The sequence below is a fragment of the Emydura macquarii genome, unplaced genomic scaffold (genome assembly GCF_026122565.2).
Source record: "Emydura macquarii macquarii isolate MOO-44397 ecotype Brisbane River unplaced genomic scaffold, CSIRO-AGI_Emac_v2 contig_2205, whole genome shotgun sequence".
NCBI classification, from domain to species: Eukaryota; Metazoa; Chordata; order Testudines; family Chelidae; genus Emydura; species Emydura macquarii.
The window spans coordinates 8,491,506-8,510,633 of record NW_027132342.1 but is presented as its reverse complement, the minus strand read 5'-3'; the positions used below and the strand labels follow the sequence as shown (position 1 = coordinate 8,510,633).

General features: G+C 40.7%; 1 protein-coding gene across 14 annotated transcripts in view; it reads right to left on the bottom strand.

Annotated features, from left to right (window-relative positions):
• Window positions 1-2,509: 2,509 nt before the first annotated feature.
• The window catches only part of PPFIBP1 (PPFIA binding protein 1), a 166,085-nt gene continuing 149,466 nt past the window's right edge, over window positions 2,510-19,128 (bottom strand). For all 14 annotated transcript variants that reach the window (XM_067559297.1, XM_067559294.1, XM_067559295.1 and 11 more), the window contains 9 exons: window positions 18,044-18,194; window positions 16,381-16,492; window positions 15,325-15,413; window positions 8,954-9,076; window positions 7,661-7,786; window positions 6,455-6,643; window positions 5,594-5,773; window positions 5,167-5,232; window positions 2,510-4,314 (listed from right to left, as the gene is read on the bottom strand). In XM_067559297.1, the coding sequence (XP_067415398.1) occupies window positions 4,228-4,314; window positions 5,167-5,232; window positions 5,594-5,773; window positions 6,455-6,643; window positions 7,661-7,786; window positions 8,954-9,076; window positions 15,325-15,413; window positions 16,381-16,492; window positions 18,044-18,194 (1,123 nt within the window). In that variant the 3' untranslated portion in view covers window positions 2,510-4,227. The remainder of the gene's footprint in view (window positions 4,315-5,166; window positions 5,233-5,593; window positions 5,774-6,454; window positions 6,644-7,660; window positions 7,787-8,953; window positions 9,077-15,324; window positions 15,414-16,380; window positions 16,493-18,043; window positions 18,195-19,128) is intronic.

The window sequence follows — 19,128 nt, the reverse complement described above, 5'->3', positions numbered from 1 at the left end:
TTGGTTTGGATAAGCACCGTAGATAGCTCAAGGACCCCTTCTGCCCATCATTTTAAATAAACATACAGAAAAATTTTATTTATTGTATTCTAGCTTCCGTTGTTCATTCTCCTCCATTTCCTGAGAGAGGGGCTGGAACAGGGAATGCACTGCCACAGACTACCTATATCAGTGTTTCTCAACATTTTAAGAAGCAAGTATCCCCTAACTTCTGAACATTTTAATAAGTACCCCAACACTCAATTTTCCATGGGATTTTATATTTACAGACTAATGTGAGCCATATGTTGGAAGAAGGGCTGAGTATATAAGACTGTGATATGACAGATGTCAGATCTAGTGTGGGTAGGATTACCACCTTTACACCAGGGGTGCACAACCCAACTATGTACCTAGGCTAGAGGTGATGTTGGCCAAAGCTACGAGGCTTTAAGCGGCATGCCAATGCTGCGGAATATAAAGCGCCGTGCCAAATTTTTTTGCCATAGATTTGAGAGGAGGAAGGGGTGAGAGAGAGACAGGGAAGGAGGGCGAGAGAGAGAGACAGGAAAAGAGGCAACTGGTAAAATCTGGGGCTGTCATAGAGCAGTGAAATTGACAAGTTTTCTGGGCACTGGGCTTTGAGTCAGGGAGGGGGGCCTGCCACCCAGGAGGTGGGCGACTGCCACCCAATCCGAGCTGAGGCAGAGGAGTTTTCTGTGCTGGCTGGGACCCAGGGATGTGGGCAGGCAGCTGCTGCCCATCTTCAACCAGGGTGCTGGAAGTTGTACCTCGGCTTGGAGCCGGGGTGTGGGTGGCTGTCACTCAGCTGTGAGCCCAGCTCATGAGACGCAGGAGGCTGCCACTGGGCTCCCACCTGGGAGCTGGGACCTGGCAGGAAGTGGGGGGCTGCTGCCCGCCTCCCCCAGAAGCTGGTGGCTGCTGCCTGCCTCCCAGCTGAGAGCTGTGACCTGGCGGGAAGCAGGGGGCTGTGATCTGGCGGGAAGTGTGCTGCTGCCACCAGGCTTCCCCAAAAGTCAGCAGCTGCCACCCTGCCTCCCCTTCTCTGCCTGTGTCTTGCATACCCCTAGGGATACGCGTACCACAGGTTGAGAAACTATGACCTATATGCCCTTGGGCAAGTCACTTAACCTATCTGTGCCTCTGTTTCCCAACTGCAAAACCAGATTTTGTGAAGCTTAACTACTGTTTGCAAAGCACTTTGAAATTCTCTATGCAAAAATGCCAAATGTCATTTCACTCTTTACAGTGTAAATCCACTATGGCAAGGTATCAAGAGATCAATGAGTCAACTAACGTGGTTTTGAGAGATCATTATTGAACAACCCAAGAACAGAGCGCAGAGCCTTTTCATTACATTTCTGCCATCAGGCTGAGCTGGTTTACGTCTTGCTCTCAGAAATAAAACACAAGATCCCTTGGGCTAGCCGGTTCTTTGATTTCTAATGGGACCTTACAAATGGGATGGATGAACAAACATATAACCACTGGGATTCTGTTTGGCTTTTTTTTTTTTTTTTAAATGATGGGAACAGAACTTTCCAGAAAATTAATTTGAAAAGTATTCTAAGATCTATTGAAACTATGAAGACAGACACACACTTGAGATACTGTTTTAAAAATGCAAAAGCCCAGAAGTATTTGGCATTTTCCAACTGACTTTATTTGCTTTTACACAGCAATACATATTAGTTTATGTTGCCCTCTTTACACACAAAAATTGAAATATAAAAAAGTGTGTGTTTGTTTTAACTGTCTGACTTTATTTTAACATTTATATTACTCTCTCCATAAAATAATCAAAAAGTTCAGATGACAAGGTAGCTTGGACAGGATGGCCTTTTTCCAACCAGTAAACTGTCAAAAAGAATGATTTTGAATAGATCTCTGTTCACATTCAAATTAAAAACAAATGAATATCTAAACCTGTCAATAGGCTTATTGATAGGGCTGGATAAAAAAAAGCTTTCTGTGAATATTTGTTTCAATATTTCAATATGTATGTTTGTAACCCTCTTGGGATCCCTTTCTGGGAATATTTTAGCTATTGTGTTTACTTCCAAGAAAAATTTGCAAAAGTGTGAATTTTAAGCAAATATTGGTTCCTAAGGGCAGGGACCCATATCTTCTTGTGTTTTTGCAGTGCCTAGCACAACAGGACCCAGATCCTGAATGGGCCTGGTTGGGCACTACTTCAATACAAAGAATAATTATGTTGCTGAATATTCACAAAAAGCAAACTTCAAAATGACTATCACAAGTATTCATACTGGAAACATGATTCTAAGAGTTACACTTAGCCAGTCAGGGAACCATATGACTTATCTGTCCTATCAAAATAGCTCAAATGTCAAATCATCACAAGGAATTGCTGATGAACAAGCTATAGACCAAGAATTATTTGCAGAAACGATTCTGTCAGTAATTTTGAATGATGAATACAAAATTCATTATGAATTATTGGCCTGGCACCTGTTAGTAAAGAATGAATAACAGAGTTCAATGTAATACATAACATAATTGGGTCTACTGAATTTATTGTAGTTATAAATAAATATAAACCTAGGCTGCACATCCTTTAAAGAACCAGACTGATAACAGTTCATACGGGTTATACCGCTAAATATCAGAAAAAGTCTTCAGTCCCTCCCAGCAAATTGTAGAAGCCCACATTAAAACTCTTGAAAACGTCTTGATTGCCTTTCCAACTTCTGTAACAAAACTTCGACAGAAATTGCCATAAGCCTGGCATTGTTCATATAAGCAATTTATGTAGAACAGTGTCCCTCCCAACGCTTGTAACAAGAACTATGATGAAAAGTATGATGAAACCCTTCTGTTAAAGCGAAACAACACAGTAATTTAATTACTCTAGCTGCAGTTTTTCTTTACAAACAATGAAGCATCATGCCGTTGTGCTACAATACATGCAACATTAACACCCTAACAATCATTATTTTTACAGACAAAGAGCTAGAGTTTTTTGGCAAGAATTATCATGTTCTATAAAACATGTGACAAAGGATTTTCACCGACTAGTTAGAATTTTAGAAACCTGATTATTTCAAAGCAAAAAAGAGTTGTGCTTTACAGAGGCATAAATATTAGGCAATGTGTGTTTTGGCATTGACTTATTTTTGAGGCAAAATCCTACCTTAGGTTTAACACTGTGAAATTATTCATTTCCTATATGTTTACATAACTTTTGCAACTATACAAGCCATCCTATTGGAAATACAACACAAAAACATCCTTCCCCACACTGAGCATTCCTCAGTTTCAAGCTGTAAATTTTCCAGAATATTTAAAAAAACCTAAAACCTTATTTTAAAACTATAACTGCTAATTGGTGGGGGGGAGGAGGAGAACATGGGGGAGGACAAAAATAAAAGAAATCTCAGATATTATAGAGTTAGAAATGATGCAAGCAGACCTACATTTCACAATAGCTTCATCCCAAACATAAGAATGTTGACAACACTAAGCAAAACTTTAAAACATAAGGAAGCAAACAGTTCAAAGATCAGTCTGACTTTTCCAGTAACCAGCTGGTTTGCAAACTGGGATCATCCCTTTTTAAAAAAAAAAAAAAATTGAACCTTTCACCACTTTATGTCACAAAATAAAACTTCTGCTTTACATGCACTTCATATAATATTTTTTTAATATAAAACAGTATAAAAATAAGACAGCAACAGTCAAGCGTTACCTTGAGTTTTGAACAGGGCATTGGCTCCTGCAGGCCTACACTGGATACTACAGGAAAGACCTGGTACTTACTTTGGACAAATCCATTAAAATAGGACACCAGTGATATCTTTTTTTTCACCTGAAAGCCACAGTGAATGCTGATGCAGGTTATCTACAAGTTGAATATTCTACTTAATGTTTCATGTTATTTGAAAAACAGTACATTTCACTACATGAATAAGCATGAAGAGCATCATGGTAACAAATTTTAAATGCAATACTTTGAAATATGTGTCACAGGTTTGTACATTAAATATAATAAAATCAATTATACTACCACTAACCAGTGTCTGGTTGGTTTATTTTTTATGGCAACTTAAGAATAGGCACCTTTTCTCCTTATCCACCCAAAAATATCACTTCTAACAAACAGAAGCAAGAGCAATGGTAATGTACATGATCTGCTGCCCATCACATATAACGATGATGTTTCTAGCATGTAAAACTGAATTCTTGATTGGTATTTGGCGGTTACTGTCACACATTTGAATCTTCATCTGTTATACTGGTGCTGGGAGAACGAGTAGCAAAGTCTTTAAACATTTCATCTTCTTTTAACATGTGCTGCAACAAAAACAAAGAATTAACACACAGACGCTCACAAAATTAAGAACTCAGAATTGTCTATTCTCAGGAAAATACAATGGAATTGTAGTGAATCCTCTGGTGAAGTGATTGGCCCCAGGCCTCTGCTACATCCAGTGCATGCTGGGTGCAGATGACAGTAGAGAACCATTTGCAGTTCACTGATCCTGGGGCTGTTTTGGTACAGAATGGTGCAGGATTGCTCTATAGTATTCCTGGCTGGCTCTGGCCCATAAAGGGACATCTACCAGCCAGGGATTGCCAGAGCACAGTGGCCACACTCTTCTTTCCCACCCGGATTGCTCCTACACCACTAGTGATGTAGGAGTGAGCTACAGGAGGCTCTACACACTCCCTGGGGACTCCTCCCCACCAGGGGAACCTTCAGCTGGGGTATCTGGCTATTGTCTAGCCCCTTTGCCATATGGTGCAAAAGGACTTGATTTAGGTTCAGGTTGGAGCCCATTATTTTACAGAAAACTAAACCAAACCAAATGACAGATCTGACATTCTTTGTGGAGATTCGCTATAATCAGAACTTTGATTTGCACAATAATTCTGGATTTTTCAGTCTACTTAGGTATAGATGGCGTTTCACAATATCAAAACTAACTTTCAGCAAGTTCCACGATAGACTGAAACCTGCCCAAAGCAACTATTCAAAGGACTGAAAAAAATCAGCTCCTCAACACTGAAGGCTTGCTCAGAGTGAAGCAGAGTTGTACTCAACATGCTGGTCAATCTCTTAATACAGGAGGCTGGCTAAGGTTTTGTACTATGCTCAAAACATGGATATTTTACTTCTATTTTAGTAATATTTTTAAAGCTTACTGTCAAGTTGTTGATGCCTTCAGAGAATGCTCCTATTTGCCTCACTGTCCCTTCTGAATCTTCCATCTACAAGAAACAGGGTCACAGGAAAAATATAATTTACGCTAATCTGTGGTGGTGATTAAATAAATTCATTAAACAACAAACATGCTACATTATGGCATATGTGATAAGACAACCTGGGGGAGTAAGTTTTGGGCATTGTGGAAAAGGTTACTTATGCCAAATTAAGGTCCAAGTTTTATGCGTAAGTAGTTCGTATGGACTTGTGTCAGGAACTATATTTTTTGGCAGTACCAGGGTGTTCCAGGACTGCTACTGATAAGGAGTTAAACAAGCCAAGACAAACAGCACTGAAACAGTAAGGGTATGCCATTCAAACGCAACAATACAATCACAGAATCTAAACAGCAAAAGCTGGTTTCACCTGCTCCAATCTATCCAAATCGTCGTCATCATACACTCGGATATCCAAGCCAGGCTTAAATCCTTTCTTAGACCCACTTCCAGATGCCTGTCCCAGTTCCATCGGGCACACATACTCTTCCACATCATCCTGCTTCTTCTTCCTCAGACTTCCAAAATTGCTGAAGGCAAGCTTCTTTGGCTTAAAAAGTTGGAAAAAATCATCATGAAATAAGGAACTCAGTAATTTACGCACGCTTGGATTCACTAAAACCTTTATTCTTGCATCATCTATTTAACTGCAAGCGCATAATGGAGGCTCAGATCCAACAGCTCTCCTAAACACATTGGCCTGAATATTTCAAACTTCACTACAATCTCAGCCTGGAAGAAACAGATCCTCATTGTTCTTATTTGTGTACCAGCAGCACCTTGAGGTTCACAACTGAGATCAGGGTCCCATTGTGTTAAACACTGAGCACACACAGAGTGTGAGACTGTCTCTGTCCCAAACGGCTTACAATTGTATATGGTCAGGGCAAAAGGCAGGAGAAAGGAAGTATTATCTTCATTTATAGTTGGGAAACTAAGGCACAGAGAGATCACACAAGGTCTCTCAGAAAATCTGTGGCTGAGCCAGGAACTGACTGATTATCCTCCCATTCTAAAAAGCACTTGCCCCTGAGCAGGGATTTGAATTTTGGGATCTCAGATTAAAAGCCCAATACTCTACTAACTGAGCTAGCTTTCCTCCCTTCTCCCCCACAAGGCCTTAGGGAACAATACTCTGATCGCTTGGAAAACCACAACATGTCTAGCAAAGCGGCAGTTGGCTACTTAAAATGAGCACACACAACCACTGGACAGTCAAGTCTTGACCTACCTTCACTTTGGCAGTAGCAGTTAAAAGGACATAGTCTGGAGATTCCATGGCTTCCCGCTTTTGGTGTTGGGCATCCTGACCAATCAGTAAATTGAAATGGGTTGCCAAATGGCGTCTCAGCAGCGTCTTGTTTGGTGGGATGTTCAGCAACTGTGCCATGGTTTCCACATTAAAACGAGGTTCCAGGACCTATGAACCAGACCATGGAGATTCAAACTGAAATCAACACCCTTTGATTAGGCCCTGGCAATGACAGCAGCCAGGCACTTTTGAGGTTTCGTAACCATTTTTAGGGGAAATGTACCACAAAAGAGTTAACATCTGATGGGTTTAGAAAATGTTACTCCTGTGGTTTTACAGAGTTCTCACTGGAAACGAACCAGTAAGCATGAGAAAGCAATAGACTGAGCCACCATCATGTTTAAAATATGCATTCATTTACGGCAAAAGATGTTCCCACCACCCCCTTTTAAAAAAGTATATATATATGTCACTGCGATGGGATGAATGAAGAGAGAGAGATGGAGAGATCCCTTCATAAACTGATAATGATATGCTCGTGTGTAATTTTCATTTCCATTTTAAGGTTGGATACTTTATTTAAGCTTAACAGCAATGATAATGGAAAGTGAACAGGCATACAATGGAAGTGTTCTGTGTGGCGTGCTTCTCAAAGAGCAAAGCGAAGTTCTGCATTCTATAATCAGTTTCGATATAAGAATCGTATCTACCAGCCTAGTTATTTACATTGCTCTTTTGATTGTGGAATCTGAGCCAGCAGAGATTAATATTACTATAAGAAGATGATTTCTACTAATGACAGTGCCTGAAATCCAGAAGGGTCCCAACATACTTTATGAAGTGATGTACAAATTATACACAGGAATCAAAATATTCACCTAATGCAGAAGCACATCCAGCTTTTTAACAGCACACAGCAACACTATAGAACAGTTTGGGGCAAGAAGTGGAGAATGCCTTATCTAAATGGGAATGCAAGGGAAAATAGTTACCGAAATGGCCAACACGCTAGGGTTTATAAAGTTCCTAACAACAAGGAGCTTACTGAAGAGGACAGCCCAATGTACAGACTGAAGTGAAAAGGAGGTTGATAAAATGGCAAAACTTAGTTAACACTTGATTTTAGCCATAGTTAGTTTTAAAACAATCTGAACTCTCTCATAAGTGAAAAACTAAAACCCTTACCATAAGTCCACCATGCACACCGCTTCCTCTCAAATTAGGTGCATATTCTGCTAGGTCAACTGAGCGTAACCACTCCATGACCCGGTGATTGGTCCACTGAGTAACCTCTGATGGAGCGATGTTATTCTGTAAACAGGAATAGGGGAAGCCATGAGGATTTCTTAGTTCCTTTAATTCAGTCCCTCTCTTCCCTTAACTTTAACCAACCTTCCACTCTCAAATGCATAACACTTTTCTTTTTGATTGGTACTTTGTGGCATTTCATACCATCAAACTTGAGATGTGCCTAGGAGCTGGGGCTAGAGGCAGAGCTGGCGTGGGAGCAGAGGAGAAGGTGGAGGGGTGCTGGGGTAGGGGCAGAGCTGGGTGGGGCCCGTGGGGACTGGCCCAGGCCCTGCCACACACCCCCTCTGCATCCCCTTAAGGGGGGGGCGTGCCCCACAGTTTGGGGACCAGTAGCCTAGACCAAAATCCCAGATCCAACCCCTCCCCCCTAAATAGTGGGAAATTTCAAATCAGATCTAATGTTTATGGGTCCAGCCCATGTCTTCATTAGAGATACTGTACTAGGAGGCACCCTATAATGTTCCTGACAAGTTGAACAGATGTCCTTCTCCACCCTCTCTGACTGCTGTCTCTTGTTCATCATCCATATCTCCGAGTCCGGTATTTCAAGATCATTTATAAATGTGTGTTGAACAGGCTGATGGCACTCCTGTTGAAATGTGGAGATAACGAAAGCTACCTCCTGCTCCTGTGAATGTTATGATGAATCTTGAACCACAGTTCAGGTGGCCTTATCTTAGTTTCATAATTCCATTTCAAGAACAAGCTGACTTTAAGACAAACACAGCTACAGCAGTAGCCCAAGATAATATTTGATTATGAGGTTCAACCCATTTTAGAAGGTAAATATTGAGAAGTCTTTATGAAATCTGTAGTTAACAAGGCTTCAGAGGAACGGTGCACCCAATACAAGACAATTAGTAGCTTGCACTGTTGTCCTTAAAATAGCATAACAGAATATATTCCAGAAACAGTCAGTCAGAAACTAAAGACAGAGATTTGACAAGAGAAAGTGACTCAATGAGCTGGTGTAAGGAGAAGAAAAGGAGCCAGAGTTCCAGATAGGTAAGGCACAACATGAAAGTTGAAGGAAGAGAACAAGATAAGGGACAGAGAAGAGCTGGAATAGGCAGCAGTCAATGCTGGGGGTGAGTAAACCAAGAATTACTTGTAAGGAAAGCCAGTGGATTACTCCCCATAATTTATCCTTCACTTAAAACTGGTTACCTCGTCAGACGGCCTCCTGCGCAGACAATTGGGTTCAAAGTTATTTATCCTCAGGACCTGAATGGCTCTTTTAATGCTCAGATGGTGGAGGACACTAACAACTTTCAAGGAGAGCAAGTCATCCTGTGAAAAATGAAAAAGGTGTGAAAACACACACACACACTTTTGGAATCTATACTAAAGTATCCCCTGAAAAGATAGGTTTAGGTGTCTGCCCACAGTGACCCATTCAAGAAACGCTGGGATAGCTTCTCCCTCTGATAATTTTGAAGGATAAAAAAATAATTTGTGCCAGACGAGAGCCCTGCCTCCCCCCTACATTTCCCAGAATTGTGTCCACCAGCTATTGTGCGACTTCCTCCCAAAGAGCACAGAAGCTAGTGCAAAGGATTCTGGGAAACGATTAGGAGAGAGAGTGCCATAACCTGTCATCACTGAAGCAACCAGCAACAATGTAACTTTCTGAATACAGGATATCAAACTCATTTTAAATTTTAATCCAGCCTAGGCATGAGCTTTCTCATGGCAAAAAAAGAAAAAATGAAAAATCCATCCATAGTGCTAAGATGAAAACACGAGAGTCCCCACGAAGAGAGAGGCACCTCCTATAGTAAAATAAAGAAACAGTCATACTGGTCTCAAGCCTACAGTAGCTGAGAAATGTTTTTCAGGTGCTTCTGATAAGGAACTGGATGGTCAAGTGACTGACAACAAGACCACTAACTCACCGGGGAGGAAAAATGCTACTACATAAAGGCTGGTGAGAGGTCTGTGTGAAATGATTTGGTGGCTGCAGGCACCTGTAAAGCCAAGGTGAATTAAATCATTAAAACCACCTGTGATGGGCACTTAAACCCTGCACTGACAGAGCCCTGCCTCTGTGAATTATGCATGGTAGGGAGGAACTTTGAACGGGGGAAGCTGCAATCAGCAAGGGGGAAGCCCTGAGAAGGGAGTGACTGGAGAGCTCCTGCAACAGCAGGAGGAATCGTCACACCAGAAGCCTCTCAGCTGGGCGAGGAGTCCATCAACTCCCAGAAGTAAGCCCAACAGGGAGGGGGCAACTCAGCTACCCAGTTATCAGGACTCCAGGCACCCCTGAAGTAAGGTGATGCTGCTGACTTTTTTTGCCTTGTTATTGAGCCCCCACCCCAGCGGGGCTTGGTTTGTGCTGACCTGAACTTTTGCCTACCCTGCCCCCTCCCCTGAAGTGAAGTAAACAGGCCCACAAGGGCGGGGCCACCACCAGGACTACAGGTATGTCTAAACGGAGATAAACCACCCGTGGTTGGCCAGTTGACTTGGGTTTGTAGGGCCAAAAAATTGCTTGTAGATGTTGAGGCTGAGGCTGGAGCCCAGTTCCTGGGACCCTGCAAGGGTGGAGGGTCCCAAAGCTAAAGCTCCAGCCGAAGCCCAAATGTCTACGCAGCAATTTTTAAGCCCCGCAGCCCGAGGCAGCTGACCTGGGCCAGCTGCGGCTGTGCTGCAGGACTTTTACCTGCTGTAGATGTACCCTATGGGCCCGTACAAGGCCAGATCTGTGGTAGAAACTGGGTGTGGTGAGCAGCCACAGCCAAGCTAGGGTAGCAAACCAGAAAGACTCCTTTTACACTTCCATCAAAAGTGGCATCCTATTATCAGTCTCACAAAGACACAAAGGTCTGAATGGGATGAGAGTGAGTTACCACCTCACCTCCAGGTCATGGTTGAGGCACATGCTACCTATTTGGTGAAGAAAGAGAAGATTTAATTCTCCGGGACTGTCAACGTGGCACCTTTCACATGAGCTCTGAACTCACGCTTTATACAATGCCTCTCATCAGGAAGGTGAAGGAAAAATGACAGCGGCTCATATCCTTCTAAGTACAATACAGTCCTTCCTGCACATGGTCAGTGACACAATTGAAAGGAGGTTATGCTGTCTCTTCACTATAGTTTTGATATACATTTTAATCTCAATGACAAATAAACTCAAGGTTTAAAGCCACTCTGCAACTACAATAGCAGACTACATGCACTAACTTTGCTTTGACCTCATGCAGCTTTCCCTCACATCATCTCAAAATCTCAGGATTTTTTCAAACCTAGATACAGCTAATAACCAGACAGATAAAGCTTTTTATTACTACTTCCAGAGCAAAGAAATGATATATTTTCATTTGCTCAAGTACATATCAAAACATGTCCACCTTCTGGATCATTCAGTGAATAGGGATGCACCCAGAATTTTTAATCCTGTTTATTTTTCAGGGATGTTTGTGGCTGTTACTCAGTTGCAGACCCAGATTTATTCAGTGTGAAAGATCACACTTGGCTTTTCCACATCTGTTTTCACTTCAGCATCTAACCTCAGAAGATTCACACATCAGGAAAAGAACAATATATATATATATATATATATATATATATATCTCCCCCCCCCCCACACACACACATGCTTTGTTAAAACTGAGGTGTATGTGAGATGCTTAGCCAAATTTTACAGCTCTCACAGCTACTGTATTTTCAAACAAATGTCTTAATAAAAATACCTTTACAGTCACATACCACATTTCACTCTGAAGGATCCTAAATTACATTACCAATATTATAAATATTAAATGCAAAAGCTACATTATTGCAATATTTTTGCATAGTTAAGAACTCAAAATCAGGAGATGTCTAAGTTAATGCTGCACATTCAACCAGAACTGTGCCATGAAACAATGTTTATTTAGTTGAAGTCTCAAAGTCTAAATCACAAAGTTTAATTCATTGGTGGTGTAAGTAGATGCAACTCTACTGCCTTCAATGGATTTAGACATACTTATCAGACTTACTGATAGGCAATCTGGCTTCACACATTTCAGTGCTATTTACATTAAATTAATACTAGAGTTCAGATTGTGTTCTAACTTCCATTCTAACCACTGTATGTCCAGGGAACTATAAGAAAATGTCATGGAAAATCCAGTAGTTCACAGAGGTTTATGCATATATTTTCTTTGGTTTCACGTTGCAGCATTTTCCACAAAACCCCCTTAGATCCTGAAAAAAATGTTGCTTTGAATTTCAGGCTCAAATTACTCCAAAAAAACCAACATGAAACTTCACTAAAATTGCTCAGCTTCACCTGGTTCCATGTCAAAGTCATACAAAACTTAGATTTTTACATGGTTTAAAACATAAAACCCCTAAAATCTGGTCAGGTGAATTCAAAATGAACTCAGGTTCACTCACGTTTCACCAGCTTTAGCTTTAGCGAATTTTATGATGAAAGTGGCCTAAATTTTGAGTTTGAATTTCTTGTTTGAGTTTGAACCAAGTGAGTTTCAAAATGAAATTTAAAAACCACATGACTTTGCAGACATCTCTATTTACAGTTAATTATTTAGAATAATTCAGTTATTACAATTCATTAGGTCCCTGAGCATGGTTCGGACTTTGCCTAAAACACAGTAATGGATTTAAAAGTAGGAAGGTACAGTCCCTGCTACACACATCTCCTTCTTTCTCTTTACACGTAAATTACACTGGTTTTAAATGCCAAATGGTGCAAATAGATTATACTTCTTTATAATCAACTTTCAACCCCTGTGTAATTTATACCATTGTTTAAGTCACTGCTGAACTGATCACAGCCTTCTATGGGACCTGCTGGCCAGAGAGTTTTCAACAGAGGCTTAAAAAGTAGGAGCAAATCAGGTCTTAAAAGTATGTATTCTATTTTATATTAATGGCCCAAACACAAAAAAAGAAGGCAAATTCAGAAAAATATGCTATGTAAACAGAGTATTTAGCACATTTTTTTCAAAATTTACATGAGGCAGACAGCTAACTCACACTGGGTAAAATTCACCACAAAATTCACCATGGCCCACAGTTCTAAAGGTACCTAAAGAAGCTGATAGGTGCCTACTGGGATTGACAAAAGCACCTAAATGAGTAAAGCGCCAAGACCCTATTGATTTCAATGGGAATTAGGCACCTAACCTGCTTCAGTGCTTTTGAAAATCCCACTCTGCATCTTTAGGTGCCTTAATACCTACATAAATTTGGCTGTACCACAATTTCCCTTGATTTAAGAGCACTTAAGGGCTTATGTGGGATCACAGGCATTGTGCTGAACCTCTGCACAAGAGCGAATTTCATTGCATGCGTGTCCTTTTCTTTTTCCTCTGCAATAGTTCATATGAATTTGAAAAAGCAAACCCAGCGGTATGTACAATCGTCATTATTTATCAACTGCCAAAACGGAACATGTAGCTCCGTGTTTGTACTGTAAATAAGTTAATATGGGAAGATCCTAGTCTGTGCTAGTGTACAGAATGCACAAAGAATGTACAAACAATACTTTGTCAGGAGATGGTAACATTTAGCATGGTCATGGTACAAGATATTAGAAAATACTTTTGTGGCTGATTTCTTTTTTTTTTTTTTTTTTAAATACATATTGTATATGATCCTCAATTTCCATTCAAATCTGTAGGAAAGAACAGAGCCTTGCCTCCTCAATTGCATTATGCCTTATCTGGCCTTCAAACAAAACACTCTGAGCCAACTTCACTCATGGTGTTGTAAGGCGGGAGACCTAGATCAGAAGTTGGTCTGATATATTTTAAAAATACCACCTGAATTATATAAAACTTAGTCTTTATTGTTAATAATCATAGTTTAAAGATTAAAGGAAACTGCGCTGATTTTCCTACCCTAGTCATCCAAACAGTAACAATATACTGAACATTTAAGATTAAATTTCTTAGAGAGAAGAATGATGTCCCTCTACTTGAAATAGTTAATATGAATTTGAACAAAGGCCCAATTTTCAGTAGGTGGATGGATGCTAAAGATGTGACTACAAAATTTACACACACAAAATGTGTCTGCAAACACTGCACACTTGCATTTGAAAATCATGCAATTTTGTGTGCAAATGAAATAGGCACAAGGTTACCCCATTTACACATATACATTTATACACACAATTCTCAAATTTTCAGGCACAATGGAGATGAGTGAGTACATTTTGCAAGTTACTTTACATTATTATCTTTGAAAACTTGGCCCTTAAAATATTCTATATTAGTGATAACCTGTGAACCAATCACATATGTAGTACTATTTGGATTTATATCTTCTGCAGGATGTAGATTTTAGAAGGCAGCATACCACTGAATACACTTAAAAACGTCTGAAATTCCAATACAAGATATTTGCACACAACATTGTGGGAGGACACACACGGACAATTACAGTATGCTTTTACATAAATATTTGATTTCAAAACTCATTTCAAACGGTGGGAAATTTCTAACATGCTGATATTTATTAAACACTACTCTGCTATTATTCAGCATATTTGTAGAAAAGATTTTTGGAAAATTCAACAATTTTAATATTACCTGCAGAAAATCCCACAAGGCAAATAAGCTGTTTTTCTGTTGAACAGTTTTATTACGATAGATTTTGTAAAAGCAAATAAGGTTAATCTTCTAAATTTGCTCATTTAAGTGAACTATAGTTATCTTCCTTATAATAGAGCTATTTACTATGGGGAAAATTCATCCCTGTATAGAAGGCTAGCACAAGACTTATCACCATTTAAGTCCCCTCTTAAACCCTCAGAATTTGGCCTAAGTCATGCATAGGCATTCTGCTGGCCTTCTGCACGTGGGAGAATATTACTCTATGTAGTTACTACAGAGATGATAAATAATAAGGAAAAAGCCTACTGATTTCCATTTTCTGAGTGCATGGTAAAATAAACTTTAGTTTGGTAATACTTTTGGAATCACCATGATACACAGCAGGAAGAGCAAGTTTCTTTAGGTTACTGAGGTCTGGTCTACACTGCCGCGCTATGTCAACATGTACTTACGTCTTCACGACGCTACATCGATGGCAGAGTGTCTCCTGTTGATCTGCCTTCCGCCTTTCTGGGAGGTGGACTAATTCAGTGGATGGGAGACCTGCTCAATCAATGCTGCTGCATTGTAGACATGCGGCATCAATTGAACAGGTCTGTGTAGACTCGCTCAGTTGATGGGAGAGTGCTCTCCGGTTGACTCAATTAGCCCACTTCCACGAAAGGTGGAAGGCAGCGTCAATGGGAGACTTCCTCCTGTAGACGTAGTGTCGTGAAGACGCCGCACTGTGCAGACCTAAGTACGTTAACATGAGATACACTAGTTACGTTATGGAAATAGCATATCTCCCATCGACCCAGTGTGGCAGTGTAGCCCAGACCCGAGTCTCCAATTTACCACCTAGAACTGTGTTATTCTGTACAAAACAAACAAACAAACAAACAAACAAAAAAAAACCCAACAAACAAAAACAACCAAAACCAAGAACACAAAAAAATGCCAGAAAACAGCCTGCTGTTTACTTACAACACTCATGTAATGGAGCATTCGACCATCCACCCTTCCTTCATCAAATTGAGTCTTATACTGGGGAAGTCCAATGTCATCCAACCACCCTAAGAAAAACACGTACTACTAAGTCAAAAACCTTTAGACTAATGACAGTTATGTATCTAGCCAGCACTCTCCATGTTATCATTACTCTCAGGTATTCATAGAAACTTGAATTATCCAGGACCCTTAACCCCCTTGCCCCTATCTTAGGGTACGTTTATACTGTACATTCCTTACAGCAGCATGTAGATTACATATGCAGCACCCCCCGACATGGGTATAAACAGCCATGTGGATGGTGAGGCACTGCTTAAGTGAGTAAAGACATGCCTGAACCCTTAGGGTATGTGCCCTATGTGGTTCTCTACATGCCCAAGCAGTGCCTCCCCCTTTATACTGCCACTTTTAGCAGTGGAGTCCCGCTGGCAGGGATTTTCCTTACCTCAGGGAAAGGCTCTGCAGCAGATAAAGGCCCTGACAGTAGGGAGAGGTTCCGGCAGCTACCCGCTGCTGGAGCCTCTCCCCACCACAGGGAGCTGCCGGAGCCTCTCTAGGGAAGGCTCCAGCTGCTCCCTGTGGCGGGGAAATGTACCAACAGCAGGGAGCTGCCAGATCCTTTCGCCGCCACAGTGAAAGATTCTGGCAGCAGGGGAAGGCTCCAGCATGTCTCAGCTGCCTTCCCCCCGACAGAGCCGTGTACTGCCATGTTTAACTACAAACAACATCAGGACACCTAGGGAGGTGTGGAATTCCATCCTTACAGGTTTTTAAGCTGAGGCTTGACAAATCCCTGACTGGGATGATATAGCTGAGGTTAGTCCTGCTTTGAGCAGGGGGTTGGACTAGATGACCTTCTAAGGTCCTTCCAACTCTAATATTCTATGATTCTATGATTCTATGAGGACACAGCCTGATGTTCACTGCTGCTCAGAGCTATGCACAGCCTACACGCTGCTGCCAGTAGTGCGCAGTGTAGACCTACTTTTAGAACGCACAGATGCTATTATATTAAAGTGCAATGAATCTTACTGGTAACCCAGTTGTAATCCAGTTTTCCATGATTGTTTTCTTCTTCCGACCCCAGTGCCTGAAGAGCGAGCTGAAGTTTCTTCCGATGCAGTGGATGCTTTATTCCAAGTTCCTGTGAAGACAAAGAAACCAAAGCACTTAATTTCTAGCTCAGCAGCACATGGATTTTATGTTGTCTACACAGAATCAAAATGTAAAAATAACCAACATCCATTTTACCCAACCCACAAACTAACACAGAAACTCCAACACTACAGGCTAATTTTGCCCGCCCACCCACCCACCCACACAGAGCAGTTGCTGTTGAAATTAACAAATTGTATGCTCACATGTATCTGAGGACAGATCTGGTCAGGTGTCTAAATTTAGATATACAAATCCATAATGAGGCATCTATATGAACATACCTTGATGTTTGTTGAGCACCCACCACACCCCAAGATGCCAATGGGAGTGCAACTGCTCAGCACTTCTGAAAAATTAGGCCACTTATTTACGTGCCTAACGGATTTAGATGCCTCGTCCCTTTGGTGATTGCTAGCCCCAGTATTCTTATGTGGGGCAAAAACAGCCTGCTCACTAAATTGTGATGGTATTCAGCATCATATTTTAAGGGATAATATACTTATCTACCTACCTACCTCAGATTTAGGCAGATAAGGCTGCGAGGTTTAGTTAGTTGTTAGCTATAAAGTACTTTGAAAACATGAAATGCTACATAAATGCTAAGGAATAAGTGCTTCCAAAGGCATAGGATATTCCTTCCCAATACTGTGGCAAGTGCAGCTGTCACAGGAACTCTTCAAACAGTTTTTCGTTGTTTAACTAATCACTGATATCAAACATAAACCTGGGGGCATCTGTAGGCTAGAGTGGCTATTATGACCATATACATTTTTGATTTAAAAATAAACTGTTTTTCGATGTTGCATTATACTGTATAACCACCACTTTGAATAGCAGCTTTGAACTAACCCAGGACTACTTAAGGAAGTGGATGCCTTATTTGTTTATAACAGCAAACAAAGCTAAAAATTCAGTAGAGCCAGACTCGTGACTGAAGTAAACTATGAGAAATGCTGTGGGTCCAAAGCAGGAAAAGAATTAACTTTTCCTCATCTGAATGTTATTGAAAAACTGTGGCTTGGACAATTTAAATTTAGAAGTTATATAAATTGAGGGCCTGGTTCTCCAGTGTCTTGCATCTTGTATGCCCCACCACTTTGTACAGTAGTGAATGACAGCACAACCAGACCAGAATAATAGCTTTTTACATTCACCTTGCATCGGTGTAAATAAAGGCACAAGGTGAAAGACAATGGAGAATCAGGACCACAAATCAATGGTATTGTAACAAGTGATTACCTTATTTGAATGTATTTTTAAATGTAACATATGGAAGAGTTAGTTGATGTGCCAATGTTTATGGCAGCTAAATTGTACATTTAATTACTTCTTTTATTATGGAACATTAAAATTCATACTAAAGTTAGGCACAAAACAATTTGTTTTGTATTACTAAAGATAATGTATTCTAAAGATTCACTTGCTGGGCTTTTCGATTTTAATTGCTGCATCTCACAGCCCTGACTTACACACACACAAAATGTACACCAATGCTTAACATTTATCACAGTATAAATATTGTTCTGACATTTCTTACCTTTTCCAGATCCTGCTGAGAAGCTTGCAAGAGAGTCTGCCCAGACAGTATCCAGTGTTTGCCATGATTCATGTATGAACCTAAACCCTGGCCCTGGAGCCAGTTGCAAACTTGCTCCTTTGTCCATTTAGCAAATGGCATATCCAGGTCACTAAAGCAGAAGAAAAATTAAAAATAAAAACAAAAACATTACAAGGAAAAACTATTACAACTTCATAGTGTTTTTGAGAGCCGAAACCATACACAGCAAAAGATGTGTGCCTGTGTTATTTAGACAGTAAGCCATTTGGGAGAAGGTATGTCTACTGCTCTGAGTCTATACAATGCCTAGAAAATGGGGCCCTAATCTCAGTTGTTGAGTTCGAGGCACTACTATAATAAACATGATGTGGAATCAAAGAATTAATCATAAAATTGATTAATAGAATGCCTGGTCTGAAACTGGTCATAGAAGGGCTGGCCTGAAGTTGTAGCCTGAAACTGAAATAGAAGCCCCAGGCTAAACCATTAACAGAATGCCTCAACTGAAAGTAGGATAAAGATGTTAAAATCCCACAAGAGGTCTCTGAACCACACCCCAGATACAAGTTCTCTGTTATAAGCCTGAAGCCTTTTGAAGTCTGTGAACAGACTTGACCTGTTTTGATAAGTACCAGTACCTGCCCCCCTTTGTCTTACTGGCCCCATAGACACTCACTCCATAAAAATTAGCATCTAAACAGGTATTGTGTAACCACCCATCTTCAGGTGTTAGCCAGGGTCCCTGAAAACTACATTGTATACTCAAGTGACTCCTTGGGCATTCCTGTGAGGGCGTCTGGTGTGCCCCACTGGGCATTGTGATTGATTAACAGTTTATATGCAACAGGAAAGACAAATTCCACTATACGATCAACATGTAAATGAACCTAAGCAACCCCTATATAAAGTCTTTTGTGTCTGGTAGCCAGGTGAAGTACATTTGCCCAGCATCCAGACATGCTGCTTGACTTCCCTATAGCCACCTGGGTTTTCCCTATGGCTATAGTATTCCCCATAGCTCTGGTTAGCTGATTGTGTGTGTCACAATTAAAGCTGCACCTGAT